The 18109-nt window shown below is 48.2% G+C and overlaps 1 protein-coding gene across 1 annotated transcript in view; it reads right to left on the bottom strand.

Moving 5' to 3' along the window:
- Positions 1 to 150: 150 nt before the first annotated feature.
- Positions 151 to 18109, bottom strand: part of LRRC75A (leucine rich repeat containing 75A) — a 97424-nt gene continuing 79465 nt past the window's right edge. The window contains exon 4 of the mRNA XM_009885162.1: positions 151 to 736. Within this exon, the coding sequence (XP_009883464.1) occupies positions 151 to 736 (586 nt within the window). The remainder of the gene's footprint in view (positions 737 to 18109) is intronic.

Here is an 18109-nt window from a genome sequence, read left to right as displayed (position 1 = left end):
AAGAAAAAAGTTGACATTCATCTTACGGGAGGAAGGCAGCAGTCCAGACTCCCGAAGCATCCCACCGTGTGAGTTGACCCTCCACGACCTCCACCGTTGAGGTCTCGGTTTTAAGTCATCCTCGCTCAATGTGCCCGCCGGAGCTGGACATCATGTCTGCGGCACTGCAGCACCTTGCTCCGAGTTGGGGAGCTCCCCAGCCTCGACTGTTCTGTCTGTCTGCTGCAAGCCTACGTTGTCTGTCTTGCCTGGTCCAGCTCGCAGGTCCTCCTGGCTCTCGGCCAGGCCGTCTTGGCCCTCCAAATCGCTTACTTGACCCTCGCCAAACTCCAGAATGGTTGGCAAGTTGCCTTGCTTTGGGCATCGTCTCTTTAGGCTGACCAAGAAGGGTTGCGGCAAGGAGAAGATGTCCACGTTGTTGCCAAGGTCGATCCAGGTGACGCTGGGGAACTTCTTGGGGTCCTTCAGGGTTTCGGTGAGGTCCCGTAGGATGGCTTTGGTCAGCCGGTTGCCGTTGAGGGAGAGGGTGGTGAGGTGGGGCAGCACGCAGAGCGCCGGCAGCAGTTGCAGCAGCATGTCGTCTGTCAGCTCCGTGAAGCACAGCTCCACCGTGTCGATGTGCTCTGAGCTGTGCTGGAGGTAGGACGTGACGCGGTCCAAGTCTTTCAGCGTCAGCGGGATGCCCGACAAGTCCACTGTGTTGTCCTGAGGCTTCCCCATCAGGACAGCTTTCAAGCTGCAGGGGAAGAAAAGGAGAGGGACGTTAATGTGGGGGGACGTCTCTGCTTGGTGGCATCACTTTGGGCTCTCTGGCTGCTCTTGGAGGGGAAAAGAACATGAGTTACATAGGTAGGATGTTCGACTGGGGCTAACCACCTCTTCTGTAGAGGCCAGGAGTGTGTCTGTGCAGTTGCAGGGAGGCAGAGAGACATTTCAAGGCTGTTTATTGATAGAGATGGCCAGAAACAAGGAGACCATAAAAAACCCCATAATTCAGAAGCAGTGCAGAGTTCTTTTCTACAGCCGCTGCAAAACCCTGGAATAAAGAGGTTATCCTGCTGCTCTTAAAGGTGCAAAAAAGGGTGAGGAAGCCCTGGATTGGATGGACAGGGATTGCTGGTGTAACTTCTCCCACTGCTGCCTATGAAGCTCTTTGAGCAGGAGGATGCTTGTTTGTCCTCTTGGCTGTACAGGTGGGAAACTGAGACCCCAAGCCAGAACAACTTTAGCCCGAGACAGCAAATGTAAGATAGACACCTCCAGGGTTGGGTGATTTGATCTAGTATTTCTAGTGTGTTAGACCTATTATGTCTCTTCTTTCTAGCTGTCGAGGAGATGAGCACTATGGAGAAATCCTTAGATAAATAAATTAATTCTCACAATGGCCCTACGGAGGCTCATTAGCATGAGCTAGACTGGAGTTTCACAGGTCAATTTATCTTCTAAAGCAAACCAAAGAACACATCTACAATGAGGACCTGTCAGCAGACTAGCACTGCTGAGGACTTTTTGCTAATGAATTATTCCGAGTGAATTAGGAGGTGGAAGGAGCCTCACGCATGCTAATTGCTCATGTCGACTTGGTGAGCGCACATGTCTCGTCTGCTGTGGTGGCACAGGCGTTAGCCTCACGCCAAACCAGCCAGCTGCAGAAATGCTTTTGCCTTTCATTACCGCCTGAGCCGGGGAACGGTTCTGCTCGGCACCTGTTGGTTTTTCTAGCTGAAAATGCAAACCAGCACTAACACTGCTTTTCTTAGCCGCCAAGCAATGCCCACGGCCGAGCAAGCCCACCACCTCCGCTGCACAGATGCTCAAGCGTGTCTGCTCTGCTGCCAACGCACCTTGTTTGAAATTTGTCCGGCACGGCACGGTAAGAGGTTTTTACGGCTCGTCCCACAACGTGTGCCCCAAGCCGTGGGCTGTCTGTGACTTGGGGGTGGGTGCAGGCAGCTGGGAAGCGGTGGGCTTTTCCCCTGAGGAGTTACAGACGTAACACAACTAAACAGTTGTAAATTGTGCTATGCTTTAATTCGTAAATAAAGCACATAGACAGACAACCTTGTAAGGTGTTGTGAGTTCCCCACTAGACTTTGGGGGAATAACTTAAAATAGAGGCAGGGTGGAACGAAACGAAGGTTATTGGTAAGTACCAAAGCATTTTATTGTTGACTGATCAATACCCATGTTCACCACTGGGATATGAGGAGTTGGCCATGGCCACTTGATGTACCGGAGACCTGCAAGCCAAGGAGGAGTGAAATTCCTGCAGTTCCTATGGAAATAAACCCTTTTAGGGGGGGGGGGGGGGGAAGGTGGGGAGGGTGTACTGTCCAAAATCATCATCACCATGGGCTTCTATGGGTGTATTATTTATTTACTATGTGGTTTCATTTCTCCAGCTCAGATGAAATCCAAGAGGGTTGTTCCTCTGGCTTTGCAGGAACCGCCTTAGCTGATACAAACTGAAGCCCCAGCACAGAGCTCTGCCCTGCAGGGTCCTACGCAGCCGAGTGGGATTTTTGGGTTAAAACACAGCATCCCTACATAGGCGCAGGCAACGCAGTGGGAACCGTAAGCACAGCTGCGTGCTCCAAGTCTCTGCGCTTGCTTCGGGCATCCCAGCAAGAGAGTTGTGGTCTGAAGAGAAGAAACCAAACCGGCCTGATGGCTCAGCCGCCCTTCACTAAGTGATTTTCCTGTGGGCTAAGTGCGCTGGGGCTTTACCTATAAACAGACGCTCAAGCCTATAATAAACCATGGCAGGCTCTGAAACTGTGATTTAGGCCCATTCAAAGGCATATTAATCTGATGGGAAACTTTATTTTAAACGAATCTTGAATCATTAAGCGATTTATTACACGTATCAGCCAATGGTGGGGTTGGGGCAGGAGGAAAGGCTAACGAGACCTGCTGCTAGCGTTTGTTATTACCTGAGCGTTTCAGTTGCTGGCTTGCCCTGGGGAAAGATAATTCGTGCAGGCTGCTTAGCAAAAGGCTGGCCAATTTCTACAATTTTAATCTTTGTTTTAACTTTGGTGCAGTGGTGCAATTAGCACTTTCCCAGCTGGGCTTCTCTCAGCCGCACGACGCGGTGAAGCCGGGACGCATCTCCTACACCCCTCTACGGCACCTTAAAGCTGTATGTATTACCCAACTCGCACTGCAAAGTGGAGAGGCGCGTGATGGGTAACGCTACTGGTTATTGAATTTATTCCACGCTGTGAGCTGAGTCGTGCAAAGGGGCTGGAGGAAGAGTCAGAGCTTGGGCTTAGTCCCTCAGCCCCCTCCCCTGCCGTCGCCAGCAAGCCTGGCTCTGCAAGAGGGCAAAGGCTTGTGCCGGTAGCCCAGGCTGCTCAGTCTGAGCCACAGCAATTACTAACTTGGTCTTTGTTTTTCATGCAGGTGCAGCTATAGGCAAAGAGCTACCCGGCCTGAAACCAGTCAGAGACAAGTTATGGCAGTGAATTGATGCAAATCCCCTTCGCCTTAGGTAAGACCCTGAGCTGCTCCTCCACAGGGATGTGTTTTAAATCAAAACTGCCAGGGTGAATCTATGCGTCGGGCATCAAAAGAGTTGAGCCCTCACTTTAACACTGTTAGGTTAGACTTAAAGCTTATTTAATGTAAGAAAATAGCTCAAAATTTCTAGAAGCAATCAGCTCTGGAAGTTCTGGTAGAAATAACTTACCTAGGTGGGGGATCAGTCCTCCAGCACACCTTGGTAGCAGGAGAACAAGAGGGCTTTTAAAAAAAGTTATGAAGCTACTAAGTTTTTTCCTTGCTTAATATGAAAGATTTTTTTGTTTGTTTGGGTGTGGGTTTTTTTGTTTTTGTTTTTTTTTTTGTTTTTGTTTTTTTTTAACGGCAAGACAGATCATACAGTGCAAAAAAGCTCCAGTGAACAGGTCAATAATAACCTGATGCTTAACACATCTGGATGCTCACTAAACTCTCCGGTGCCTCGGGGATCCATTTCACTGCTGCAGTGGCACTTCTATTAGCGACACTTCGTGGTTTGCTATGTTAGCTGGAACTTCAAACACCCCACCCCCACCCCACAGTAATTTAGCAAGATCTATACTTATCCCTTTACAAGGTCTCATTTAATCTGTATGTGGGCAGAAAGACAGCTGTTAATGTGACGTGGTTCTCTCTACTGGTAATTTTTTGGCAACACTGGGAAAGAAACCAATGAACTAGTATATATTTATTATTTAAAAAAAAAAAAAATTGATGTCCATATGTTGGCAGCTACTTCTCTCCCATATGTACTGCTGCATCATTGTTTGGAAGCAGCCCCGGCAAGCGAGGTGTAGTGGGGCTGGGGCCAGAGTGATGCCTCGGTAACAAGCTCTTCCCGCCTAAACTAAAAGAACCCCACACCTAAATTATTCTTGTTTTGCTGTCTGGGAGCCTAAAGCTGGTTACACTGGGATCTCACTGTCCAGTAAAGCACATAGTATCCCTGTGAATAAGTGATAACCATCTAAAAGCATGGCTAAAGTAAGCATTCAGGGGTTGATCTTTGTTTTATCCAGCATGGATATCCCCCGTCCGCCTGCCTTCCTCTAACTTCTTGTGGGACTTCTAGTGTGGCTTTAATTTAGCAAAACCAAGAAGATAACAAAGGGGGAATGGGGATAACTTCAGGGCAGCTCTTTTTTTTTGTTTTGTTTTGATCTGCTTTCAATATTGCTTTGCATTTGTGTTTGTTTTTTTTCCCCCTCGGAGCATGCATACAGTTTGTGCCAGCAAGGAAAAAAGAATTTCTCACTAGAGCTCTATCCTTTTCCCCTTGCAAGGGATTTAGCTGATACCTACTGAAACGGATTGATTATCTTGTACAAATAGCCTTTTCACCCTGACAATCCGCAGTCTGTATCACAGGCAGAGGAAATCTCCTGAATCAGCGGGGCAGAGCAGCCCTCTGCTTGTGCTGGGGGATGGTTCTGCTCTTCTGCAGCAGCCTACGCTCAATCTGTCCCTCGGGAAACAAACAAACAAACCCCAAACATGATTCAATAAAAATAGTTCTGTGGATATTCTGAACCATCTCATGGAAATGAGGAGGATATTATGTTAACAAACAGCTGTAAAAACTTTTATCCCTGCCATAAAGCTTGCCACAGAACGGCCCCAAATCTCTCTCTGTAGGAAGATCTTACCATTAAACAAATCCCTACGAGCTTTAGTGGAGGATCAGTTACACCCACTTGGTTTCATCCTCACATTTTATGAGGATATTCCATAGGGGAAGACACAGATTTTTTTTTTTTTTCTCCCAGCTGGAAAAAGTATATGGGGTTTTGACCAATGTAATGATAGGATGGGATATACAACCACGCACTAAATAATGCTTTGGCAGGATGCCGATTTATATATGCTCACGCTGAACTGAGAGCTATTTTGCGTGTAGCACTGAATCAGTTCAGAAGATGTTCCCAGGAACAAGAATATCGATGTTTAGATCAAAGAGAATTAAAAGAAAGGGATTTCCTCTTGGTTTAAATTCATGACATTTCTCTTAAGTACTGCACAAATCGGGACATGAGATGCTGATGTGTCATGTAATAGAGTGTAATTGGGCTATCGAGCCACTTCCTTGGAGGGCAAAGGAATAGCTCAAGGAAAAGGAAGGAGAGGCACCCCCATAGAGTGAAGAACTACAGTAGGACATTTGTATGATATCACTGGTAAGAAAACTATTTACGAAAATGTCAGCAAAATTATTGAACATAATGAGCGATCAGAAAAAAAGTAAAGTCTTGAGATAAAAGACTTGTCCTGGAATACTGGTGGTGTCAAAGATAAGTATTAAACAGCTTTTTCAAAGTCCCTACTCCTGCTTCAAATGATGACAGTGATACACTGGACTAGATATTTTGGAAATGGACGGAAGGAATACAAATAAATGTGGTTATTTATTATTATTTAAATGTGTTATAAATAAATGTTAGTAATAACGTTGACGAAAGCATTATGCTCCCCTACCCTCAAAGGCAGAACAGAGCCAAGAAAAAATTATTTAGCTTAAATGAGGAATGTGACTGAGGTATATGTAATAATATATATTTTATACTATACATATAATGTATATATAATTATAAGGATGAAAAAAACAGGGAAGATGAGAATAGACTGCTCTTTCTTTGTCGCTCTTAATGCATGAACCAAGGGACACCCACCGATGCTGAAAGACTAAACTCTCAGTGGATAAAAGGCAGGCGTGTGTACACAGAGCTCAAATTAACCTCCCCGCTCGCAGCCACGGGATGTCACTGAGATCAAGGGCTTTGTGGGAGGTCCAAAGCGGACACGGCACTGCTGTGGCTGATAACATCAAAAGTCATGTTAGGATTTAAAAAAAAAAAAAAATAAAATAAAATTGGCTGGGCTTATGTCCTGGAGCAAAATAGTAGAAATTCTGTAATTCACCAATACCCTTTTGCTTCATTGCCCCACAAGGGCTGGTGGTTTGATCCCACGTGAGCAGCCTGTTGCTGAACAGCAATGGCTGTGGGACCCCGAGAGGCACTGGCTGGTCCAAAGGCTGTGTCAGGAGGCTGGGGGGATATAAAAATACACACGCAAGTGCCTGTGTGTGTGTGTTTATGTTTTGCAGCTGCTCTTTATTTAAAATAGGGAGAGGCGTTACAGTCCCAGAGCAAAATGCTTCTACTTATGCCAGCAGCAAGGAAAGAACTGTATTTCCCAAGTTAAGTTAAAAAAAAAATATAATTTTAACAGGTTTGTGATGCTGTGTGGTTCAATACTTTCTTTTTTTTTTTTTTTCTTTTGTTTAAAAAAAACCCCAACCCATCAAAACAGGAAAGGTGCAATCCAAAAATAACACAGACGGAGCCCAGCTCAGAACTGGAGTTGCCAAATCCTCCAAAAATTTGGAGACACGCAATTCCTACATTGGCCCACCACAGCCCATGCTCACCTTTTACTTCATTCTGAAGCTTTATTCGTCAACACTCCAGCGTGTGTGTGTGTGTGTGCTGTTGTGATTAGTCATTAGCTGGTTTAGCTCGTTGTTTACTGCCACAAAAAGGTTTAGAGGATTATTAACAGCGTAGTTTGAAGTCTCTGTTTTTCACTGCCTTAACAAATGAATAGCTTGGAAAGATTGCACTCCTCTTCTTAAGACAGCTTCAGGGTAAAGAGGATTTTTAAATATAGAAATACAAAAATATGTAACTTTAAAGCTCCTTTAGTGCTTACCAATACATAAGAAATTCCTAAGTCTTTGTTGTTAAAAGGGAAAGTACCAGTGTGGATTAGTTATGTTGGTCTCTTCTTGTTGCAAGAGCCTTCCCAGTTTTGCTAAGGTTTGCAGTTTTCACATCATGAAGTCCAGACATCCCCTTTGTTCGCTTCCTTTCCCTGCTATCAAAATCCCAGAGTGCTCCTCCAGCGAGTGCCATCTGATTTTTTTGGGGGTAGGAAGGGCAGATCGCTCAGCCTGGAGCTCATCACCTGGGGGCTTTGCATCTAATTTTTGGCCCTGATGCTTGACATCAAAATGAACTTTATTCCGCCCATTTTTAAAATAATTGCGGCTGCTGGGAATGCTTTGTGGGAATCGCATCACCTAACATCCCTAAACAGAATCTCCTACTGCCATTGCGAGACCAAACACGGGGCTGTTTCTCAGGTCCAGCACAGCATTTTTTAAGCATCTTGTTAAGAGCATACCTGGAGGGAATGCTAAATTTTTCTTCTCTGTTTTTCTCTTGCAGAGGATCCCCAGCGTTGCATGCTGCTGGTGGCTGCGCGTGTGATGCTTGCAGCAAACCTCCCCCCCGCCCCGCTGCGTGCCCAAGTGCACGGGCTGCTCCCAGAATAGCTCTTTGTTTACATGTCTTTCCTTTTCCAAATCCCCCTGAATTGTCTTTGGCTCCTCACCAAGCCTGTTCCTCCCCTATTCCAGGCACACAGCTTGGTAAGCGCATGGGATATTTGATGGGAAGAGCAATTTCTGTGCACCCAAGAGCATCCCCTGCACCAGGAGAACCGACACGGGTCTTGCAGCTTCAGCCACGGTGTGGTAGTGGAAGGACGGTCGGCATCAGAAAGATCTCAATCGATAAATCCCTCCCATCACGGTAAGATAATGTCAAGCACCTTTGATTTATATTTCTTCACTAAATTACTCCATGCCTGTGTAACGTCTCCACAGACATATTAAATTATAAAAGCTTATGACACAAATAACAAGAAAAAGAATTTTTTATTGCTGGATGAGTGCTGACCCTTTCCACCAGCCTCAACTCCTTCATCCCAACCCGTTTGATGAAGAGCCATCCACTAGAGAGCAGCGTCACCCAGCCCTTGGTGCCTAAAAGCCAGCACATCACCCCAAACCCAGGTCAGGAGGGACACAGCCCCCACCTTGCAGGCGAGTTCCCACCTTGCAGGGGACAGGGACACTGTGTCACCCCTGGTGTGGTGAAGGGATGAGATGTCACCGTGCCATCAGATGTCCTACTCACAGCACAGCCCTCAGCTCTTCTGCTCGGTATGTCACGTGGGCTGAGTTATCTGAGAGCTGATAGTGGCTTTGGACAGCTGTGCTCAGACTTTGAAGATCCAGATCCAGCTCTAAACACACCTAAGCATCCTAATATTCAAAATAATAGTGGGGGGGGGGGGAGGAATCTAATATTTTAGGTGCAGCATCTCTTTGGGGAGAAACAAAGTGCAGAAGAAGAGAATGGAGAACAGAAGAAACAGAGAAGAGTCTCTGTTTGGGGATGGGTGGATTAATTTACTTTAACATCTCCCAAAACATCTCTAATTCCACCCTAGAGCATCTTTCTGAGGAAGGGAAATAAAGGACATAAATTTTCTTTGCGTTAAGCATTTTGGCAATGCGATATTTAGTCCCTCTCTAAGGCTGATGTGCCTCAGCCTTGTGCTAGCACAGAGGAGATGGGAAACCAAGGGGAAGGGAGGGGAGGCAGCTTGGGCAAAAACTGCAGGCAGGGACTGGCTTCCACGCTCTTTGATGGGCACACAGGCTGCGGGAAGTGTGACGGCTGCACTGACTTTGGAAGCTGAGAAGAAAAATATCACCACACAAAAAGGAACCAGCCACACTGAACAAGTTACTGAAATGAATTTAAAAGGAGAAAAGAAATGTGCACTGCTTTCGGTTTTCAGTCCAAACCACATAAATTTGACCCACTAACACCGGCCAAGTGGAAGTCACAGATCCATTACCCGTGAACTCAAGGAACGTCCATCTGGGTCCAACTGCTGGGGCTCACGCCCAGGCTGCTGGAGAAGCAGCTGCACGTGGTGGGGATTTGGTGACTTATAGCCTTATGATGGCAACCCCTAGGTTGTGGTGAGGTTAAACCAAACAAAAAGTCTGGGCCGGACCGAAATAGCACCTCCTCCTTCCCTTGGCCAAGCTCCATCAGCAGCTCCATCCCTGCAGCCTTCAACAGCCGACAGCCGCGAGATTACTGCTGTGTCATAATTTCACGGCATCTCTGTGGTATTTAGCAAAAGGACCCAATTAAACCTTTAAAAGCAACAAGCTTCTTGGAAAATGAAGTACTGTTATCCGAAGAAACAACTTGATAGATATCTCCAGTAGGGATAATTAAGCAGAAGAACTACTTTCATTTGCATGCCGCACAGCCAGCTCCTTGTCATGGTCCGGAGCCACGGATTCAAACGTTTAGTGAAGCGACGGACTGTTGCTCTGTATGAGAACCACCATTTATGTGTTACAAGAGGAGGGATTTTTTTTTTCCCCAACTTGTTTTTAATTTCCTGCTAAACAAAATTCTAAAAATAAGCATTTGGCATCCATCAAAATGCTTTGCTCTAATTATAACTCTATTTAACTTATTGCAAAAAAATGTAAATACCCTGCTGTTGGAGTACTCCGTTTTTTCTATCCCCATCCTCCCCAGAATGAAATGTATTTATATACTCCTTCCTATGATACATTTTGCTCTCAAGAAACCTGCATTTTCCTATAGAGAAGCTCTGCTGGAATATTTCCAACAAACTCTACTCCAGCGTAATAAGAAACTGCAGCTGACGCCCCATTAATAACATGCATTTGCAGAAAAGGCAATTTGCACAAGTGCCAATAGAAAAAAAATCAAGAATTTAAAAGGAAACAACATGTTGGGCTTGTTGCTTCTGTAAATGACCTCCTGGAAGAGAATTGGACCAGAATAAGAAATGGGGCAAGTTTGCATTAAAACCAACACTAGTTTGCATTAAAACCAACACTAGTTTGCATTAAAACCAACACTAGTTTGCAATAAAATAAACAACGTTTTCTTTAGATTCTAACATGGGGGAAAAAGAAGGCCGAAAAGGCTCTTGGAAAGGGACTTTTATGATTGAGTATATTAAAAATACCCAAGTAACTATTGGATTCACATGAGCAACTCCCCACTAGAGAGAAAGGAAGCTGATGCGCTCTGGTTTGACTGGGAAAAGGACCTCTGAATTGGGTTGCAGTCCTCAGCGTCCAAAGGAATGAGGCCATAGGAAGAGAAATCACTAGTAAATTGCTCATAAAAACATATGATTTGCTGCCAGTATGTTTAAAACAGTTCCAAACCGGTGAGTTGAAAGGAAGAGGAGGAAAAAGGAAAGGGCTAGGGAGGCTGAGAGATGGGGGGCAAGGGGAAGGGGCTGCGATGGTGAGGGACCCGTGGGGATGGACGGAGCACGGCAAGGGGCTCCAGCCCGTTCTGTAAACTGGGATGGCTCATTGCTTGAAATCCTCCATTTCAGCCTCTCCCTTTGGTTTCGTTACCACTTCATCTTCTTGTTGCAAGGAATGACCCTGCAAGCAGGCTGGATGTGACCCCCATGGAGCCAGGGGCGGGGGGGGGAGGAGAACGTGGCTGCTCCCTCTCTGTCCCCCTCGTCACAAATTTTAGAGACAAAGAAATCCGTTTTGACGCATCTTGCCTATTCACAGATGAAAGGGGCTGTTGTTAATTATCTCCATACCTTTCTCTTTATCAGGAGGCAACTGGGGAGCTGTGGGGTGGGGGAAACACAGACAGTCAGGCAGGGTGGCCTGAGAGGCATCGGCACCGGTTTACCCTCCAAAATCCACCTACAACCCTCCAACCTGCCCCTGGTGCCGTCAAACAACAAAAGAAAGCCCAAGAAAAGTTTGCAGAGAATGGCACGTATCAAACCGAACATGCTTTCGCTGAAGGCCCGAGATTCGCACTTTGCAGAGGCTGTTTGCGTTTCCTGTTCCTTGAAATAAGTTGAATGCCATTAATACAAAGGGGAAGAAAACAGGATTTTTGTTTGGGGGAGGGTGAGAGGAAAGAAGCTTCAACTCTGATCCTCCAGCCCAGTTTTCTCATCAGAAACCAGCCCAAAGATGAAAAAAACCAACCCTTTCCCAACTGCTCTTCCTGCAATTAGGGAGCGATCAGCTGCCAAAGTGTGTGCCTGGGGCTTCGCTTTCCCTAAACTGTTTATTTTATTGGAGCACAGATCACATTTGGAAGAGTTTAGGCAGGCAGAGGTCCCCGATTGCCTGTGCTGCTCTGATGAGAGCCAGAGCACGAGATGCAGCCGCCAACCCGGCTCCCGGGGTCCCTGCTTGTCCCTCATGCTGGTTGGGAAGAGGTTTTCTCCACATCCAGGAGCTGATATCACTCCCTGTTTTCCTCTCTTCCCCCCACAATCCTTGCCACATCTTCCATTTCAAGCCAAACCCCTGCCCTTCCCATCACCATCCCGACACCTCCGGTGGCCAAAGAGAGGGTTTGAATCGTGACATGGGTCCTGATGCTCCCGTAGGTGGATCAAAGGGAAACCACCTACTTTTGTTTCAGCCTGACCGCAGACATGTTTCATACAGGTGGTTTTTTTGGGGGGGATGCGAACCGCTTCCCCCACACACGGCGGAGGATGGACAAGCCTGCAGCCACCCCACAGCTATGGGGCCGGTGTCCTCCGAGGTGCCTTTCACCAGTTTGGCCTTACTATCAGTTTTTAATTGCAATTTGCACATCTATGGAGCCTCAAAAAATTCTGTTCCGCGTGGTTTTCAATAAACTGACGTTATGTTGGCCAAGGAAGCCCTTGTACTGTCACCATCCTGCTCCCCTGCAGGGGTATACGATACTCGGGGAGGGACGAGACCCGGGGGGATTAGGCAGTGTTAAGCTAATGAGACCTGACCGGTGTGTGACTGCTTCCCCGAGCCCCCCCTGCCCCGGGAGATGCAATCTGCTTCACATTAACGTGCGCAGAAAATAATGGGTCCTACTCAGCACAGCAGAACAGAGCCACCATTGTAACCCCAGCTTTCATCCGCTGAGGAATAACAGGATACAACCTGATCCACTACTAATTCCCTGCTCGTGTCTTCAAAAGAAAAAGGGATGTTTTTTTGTAGCTTTTTCACATTCTTTTCCAATGAGAAGGTTTAATAGTACCCCTGTCCTCCTCTCTTTATAAGTACAGCAGAAAGTCGCTCGATGGAGCAGGGGGTTGAACCCGCTTTATCTGCATCCCGTAGGTTCCTTTTCCCACTGGGCACGGTTTCTCGTGCAGCTTTGCTACCTGCTCATAAAGTTATTTCATTTTAACAGACCCTTTCCACGAGTCCGGGGTCAGGAGAAAGCAGCCACCACCGTTTCTGGGGCTGCAAAGCCAAACAACAGTCAACGACGAGTATCTTTAACTGCCCAGAGAACACTCGCTCTTCCTCCAGCACTTCATTGCTTTTGGCAGATTATTTCCCCGCTAATGTAGGGGATTTCAGCACTCATCTTCCAAAAAAAAAAAGATGAAAACCGAGCTAATAGCGGAGGTGAAGCTGGGCATAGCAGAAAAGTCATCTCGCGTGCTGCTCTTTACAGCCAACCATCAGTGCTGCCCACCTCCCCCAGTCCCCACGGCACTGCAAATTCTTCCGGACAAGCAGGAAAACCATAAAAACCTTCCCGGAATTGTCCCTGCCTGGCTGTGTAATCTACTCGCTTTTCTGATAAAAGACAGGCCCCACTATCAGCTGTATCAATAAAACTACAAACCAATCCCCCTCTCCCATTCCGCTTTCCAAACGCGGACATTTTGCCCTTTTTTCTGTTTTCTGTACCCGTCAGTGATGAGGTTTTGGGCCGCTGTGCTCCGAGCTGGCTGTTCGAGGGGAATGAGCGATGCTGGAGAGATCAGCGCAACAACAAATCTTCCCAAGGTAAGTAATTTGTCCATATTATGTGAACACACACACACATATATATTTTTTCCAAGTCTCCAACTCATCATCTTCAGGATGATGAGCCACATTTTAGCACTCGGTGGCCAGCAGGACCCAATAGCTGATTAAATCAGGGAACGCAGGAGAGGCCTCGCTCCAGATGGGCGCTTCTCTTAGCCAAGATGCTGCCAAGGAACACAGCAAGGTGAGAAGTGACCTTCACGAGAGAGCGAGCGCACGAGGAAGGAGCACACGAGGATGGCTTCCGCCCAGAAGAACTCCAGCTCCCCAGTCCAGCGTTAATCCTGGACAAGGGGAGGGTGAAACACCTGGAAGAACATATTGCCACCCTGAGCTAAACGTTGCTAGACAAAAGAAATCAGTCTTGGGGCTGAAGGCCCCGTTCCTCAGGGACTGGGATGTGTCAAAACACAGGCTGCCGTGCGTTGGCAAGATACGCTAAAGCCAATCTGCACTCTGCAGTTTGGTCTCCCTTTTCTTGGAGGTGCCAACCAGCTCCTTTTGAGATGCAAAAGATCCTTCTGCACTTTCCTGCGCGCTGCTGGGATGCTTGGCCCGTGGCCGAGGCGGGGGGGGTTCTCCACCCCATCACCCATGAGCCAAGGGACTGCACCACATCTAATCATATCTAGTCATAGAATCATAGAATAGTTTGGGTTGGAAAGGATATTTAAAGGCCATCTAGTCCAACTCTGCTGCAATAAGCAGGGACATCTTCAAGTCGATCAGGCTGCTCAGAGCCCTGTCCAACCTGACCTGGAACGTTTCCAGGGATGGGGCATCCACCACCTCTCTGAGCAACAGGTCCCAGTGTTTCACCATCCTCAGAGTAAAAAATTTCTTCCTTCTATCTAGTCTAAATCTCCCATCTTTTAGCTTAAAGCCATTACCCCTTGTCCTACCGCAACAGGCCCTACTAAAAAGTCTGTCCCCATCTTTCTTATAAGCCCCCTTTAGGGACTGGAAGGGGCTATAAGGTCTCCCCTTTACCGCCTTCTCTTCTCCAGGCTGAACCCCCCCAACTCTCTCAGCCTGTCCTCACAGCAGAGGGGCTCCAGCCCCCTGATCATCTTCATGGCCTCCTCTGGACTCATTCCAACGTGTCCCTGTCCTTCTTGGGCTGAGGATTCCAAAGCTGGAGACAGCACTGCAGGGGGGTCTCCCCAGAGCGCAGCAGAGGGGCGGAATGCCCCCCCTCGCCCTGCTGGCCACGCTGCTGGGGATGCAGCTTTTCATCCACCAACGCCCTCAAGTCTTTCTCGGCAGGACTGCTCTCCATCCCTAATGATGAAGTGTCAAACTGGAAGGGGATGAGTCAAGCCTGTGTCCGGGTCACCCATGGGGTGAGTGGGGACCTCAGGGCCGGGTTCCCAAGGGAGAGATGGAAACTCCTGTTTATAACCAACTGGATCAACCAGTAGCTGGGCTTGAGAAGCAGGAGCCTGTGCCAGGAAAGTTCCAGCTGTGCCAGCTGCTGGTGCGCGCGCTCTCTTCATCGCAGCCCTGCTGTGACCTGCACCCAGTTGCTCACATCTCCTCGTGCCCGGCTCGCTGCCTTCTCCGGTCTAACCCTCCCTGCCTGGGCTCTCCCACTCCTGCCAGCCCCACAGCAATGCACATGAAGAAAAAGAAACAACCCAGAAACAATCCAGCCCAAATACACCTCGGTGTCCCTTCAAAATGCTTGATGCCCAGATGCCACCATCCAAAATCTCAGTCCAGCCCTTCCCCGACCCACGGCAGCAAGGAGCAGCGGCGCTTCCAGTGCTCTTATCAACCGTCCTCCTTCGCACCGCTATTTTAAAGCGTTATTTTCATTCAAAGAGAGCAGCAGCGGGCACGAGAGGTGGAAACTCACCCCGACAGTGAGTCAGAGCCTCAAGTCAAAGTGATGGATGAGCTCACTAAACACCTTCATTTACCACCACTAATGATGCACGATGTGAAAAGGCTTGAAAAAAAAAAATAATATCTAAAAAGCCTCTATCAAAGCTTCATCATAAAGTTTGATTCTCCTAATTGGGAAATATAGCTGGGGGTGACAGCCATGCTGGGGCTGGCTGGTAATTAGATGGGCATTGCTGCTTGGGGGAGAGATGGCTTTCCTGCAGGGTGGCGGGAGACCAGCCCGGAGCGGGAGCAGCCGCCGGGCCCCGGGCAAGGGAGCGAATTGCCCCTCACCGGCTAAAAAGGGACTAAGGCAGCGGCTGTTTTAGACAAGAGAAATAATCGCAGGGTGTTTGGAGGACTTCCAAGGCAGGGAGGAAACGCGCGTGTGTGGGGATTCATTATTTCACCAGCTGATTCCCTCATTTAACAACAATTTCTACTAGTCGATTCCCCCCCTCCGCAGGCCAAGTTGGGAGGACAGATTTAAATAATCACTGCCATGTGTCAAAAGCAAAACTCATTTCCACTCCCCCCCAGAAGCAGAGGAAGTGGAGGAGTAATTATTAAAAAAAAAGAAATAAAAAAAATAATCACACTTTTCACAGTCAAAAACCTTTTCTAATCAGGCACGGGACTAGAAAACACTCAGGGGACCACAGGAACAATGAAGTGGGATGGATGTTCCCTCCAAGTGGAGGAAAACTACTGGGTTATTCCTTGGTCCAGTTGCAGGAAGGAGGAAGGAGGAGGCGGAGGGTGGCCCGAAAAGGAGGTTTGAAATCACAGGTAGCGCCTGTGACTACCTGAAGCTTTTAAGGCTGCAGCAAGAGTGTGAGCAAGCTCCGAAAAGCACGGAGGTAGGAAGGGATGTCCTGCTGCTGTAAGTCACCTCATCCCAGCCACGCTGCCACATGGTTTTTTCTACTTTAGGATATTTTCTAGTACTTCTGGCTGTCGGTTCATTTTCTCAGTGAGGGAACAGCAAAGGCAATTCAAGCATTTGTCAGGACCAATATCCCTCAGTGGTGGGGAAAAAAAAAAGGGACTCCACAGTTTGGTTTAATTGTTTCAAATTCTGGAGCAACCCAGATGACTCGTGGAGGGCACTGAAGAGGGTAAGGGCTCATTTTACAGAGTGAGCCAATGGAAAAACTTAAGCCCCTTCCAGCGCGACAGCTTGCCCTGTAGCACTTACCTGGGTGGCGTTTCAATATGCATGCATTATTTACAGTTTAGCTCCGACAGCTTAAAAAAGTAGGTCTCTGCTAACGCCAACTCCTTCCGACGGAGCAAGGTGTGACGGGGCTGGCACGGCAGCTGGCGGCCGCTGGGAACCCAGCCGCAGCCTCGCCGTGATCAATCACGTAGCTGTAAGGGATAACCTCTGCACCCGCAAAACGACAGCCCGGAGATGCCATCCGTCCCAACTCACCGGCAATTACCCTTCAGCTGCACAAAGGAGGGGGACAGACCGACCAAGCCGGGATGCGCGGATGCTGGATGATGTGGGTGAAGCCAGGGAGGCAGCCGGTTACACACCGAAAGGTTTAGTAGGTTGGATGTGTGACAGGAATAGAGACCAGAGCCAACACAGGACAGAAACCCAGATCATAACTGGGAAGCCTTAGTCGCAACGTGTCTCATTTGAATCTGCCGAACAGTCACGGGGATAATAACCACACGTTTGCGTTTCCTGCGCTCCGTAACGCTGTAAATGAGAGACCCTTAACGCTGCCCAGCAAAGCACTCGAAACCAGGAGATACCAACCTGTGGGCATCGAGGCCCACAGCATGACTCTCTGACCGTCCTGAGTGATGCTTTACAGCCGGTGTTGGACACGTAAACCTGCGTCCCAGCCAAAATCAATGCCTTCTTTCAAAACGGCTCTGCCAGGAGTTATTTCAGGCAGGAGAAATCCCTCTGAAGAGGCACTTGCTGTTGGTAAGCAAAGGGGTGCTGCCCCCAGCAGCAAGCTCTCGGTGGCCCAGGCAAATTCCCGATTTCCAAGTCAAATCACACCAACTCCAACCCCACGTGTCCAAGATGCCAGAACCAGACTTTGCTGCTGAGCCACGTTCTCCCGAATGGCCAAACCTGACTGCTCGCCCCACTAGTGACTGGCAGCCCCAAACCTTGAGCTGACATTTTCAGATTAGACAGATGCTCATCCCACCCCGCGTGGCACAAAATCTCTCTTCCTTTGCAGCCGGTGTCTCTGGCTCTCGCGCTCTGAGCGCTGCATCATCACACTCGCCTACATTTTGTTTTCCCCAGATTTGCTGAAAGCTTCCAAATTCACACCCGGGCTCAGCCCCTAATAATCTGTTTGCATACCCATGTCACAAGGCCTTGAAAGAGTCCCAAGGCAGCCACGGTGCTTTCCGATAAAGCGAGGACACCGTGCTCCCTTCCTATGGCTATGAGCCCTCTGCAAGCAGAAACTCTCTCAGTGCCTCCCCATCAGCTGCCAAAAAGGCTTTTCGGGATGTGCAGCGTTGGGATTGGGCCTGTTTAATCACCGGGTCATCTGTCCTGAATCTCATCAGTCCAGCTATCGCCAGAGCCAAAGCAGCGAGCGAATGTTCAGCTTTCCCCGACTCCCTTGCTTCAGCAGAGCGATGCTTGCTGCTAACGTCCCGGAGATTTTAGGGGGAAAATGGTTCTGGTTGCCCATGGCACTCTTGGCCCCACATTGCTTCAGAAGCTGTGCCAGGTTGGCAGCAAACCAACCCCGTACATCAAACCTCGTGGCTGCCCTCTTACCTCTCGGGGTTTATCAGCACCGGTGGCAGCGGCTGGAGCTTAAGGCTTGATGCTGCAAAGCATGAACTTGCTATAAATGCTCTCGGTACAGGAGCTGGGATGCACTTTTGTTCTGGCAACTCCATTAGATGGGAATGGAATGGAATGGAATGGAATATTTCAGTTGGAATGTTCCTACAGAATGGAATAGAATAGAATAGAATAGAATAGGATAG

The sequence above is a fragment of the Charadrius vociferus genome, unplaced genomic scaffold (assembly GCF_000708025.1).
Source record: "Charadrius vociferus isolate BGI_N301 unplaced genomic scaffold, ASM70802v2 scaffold54, whole genome shotgun sequence".
Taxonomy (NCBI): domain Eukaryota; kingdom Metazoa; phylum Chordata; class Aves; order Charadriiformes; family Charadriidae; genus Charadrius; species Charadrius vociferus.
The sequence above is the reverse complement of the archived record's forward strand: the minus strand, read 5'-3'. Positions and strand labels throughout refer to the sequence as shown.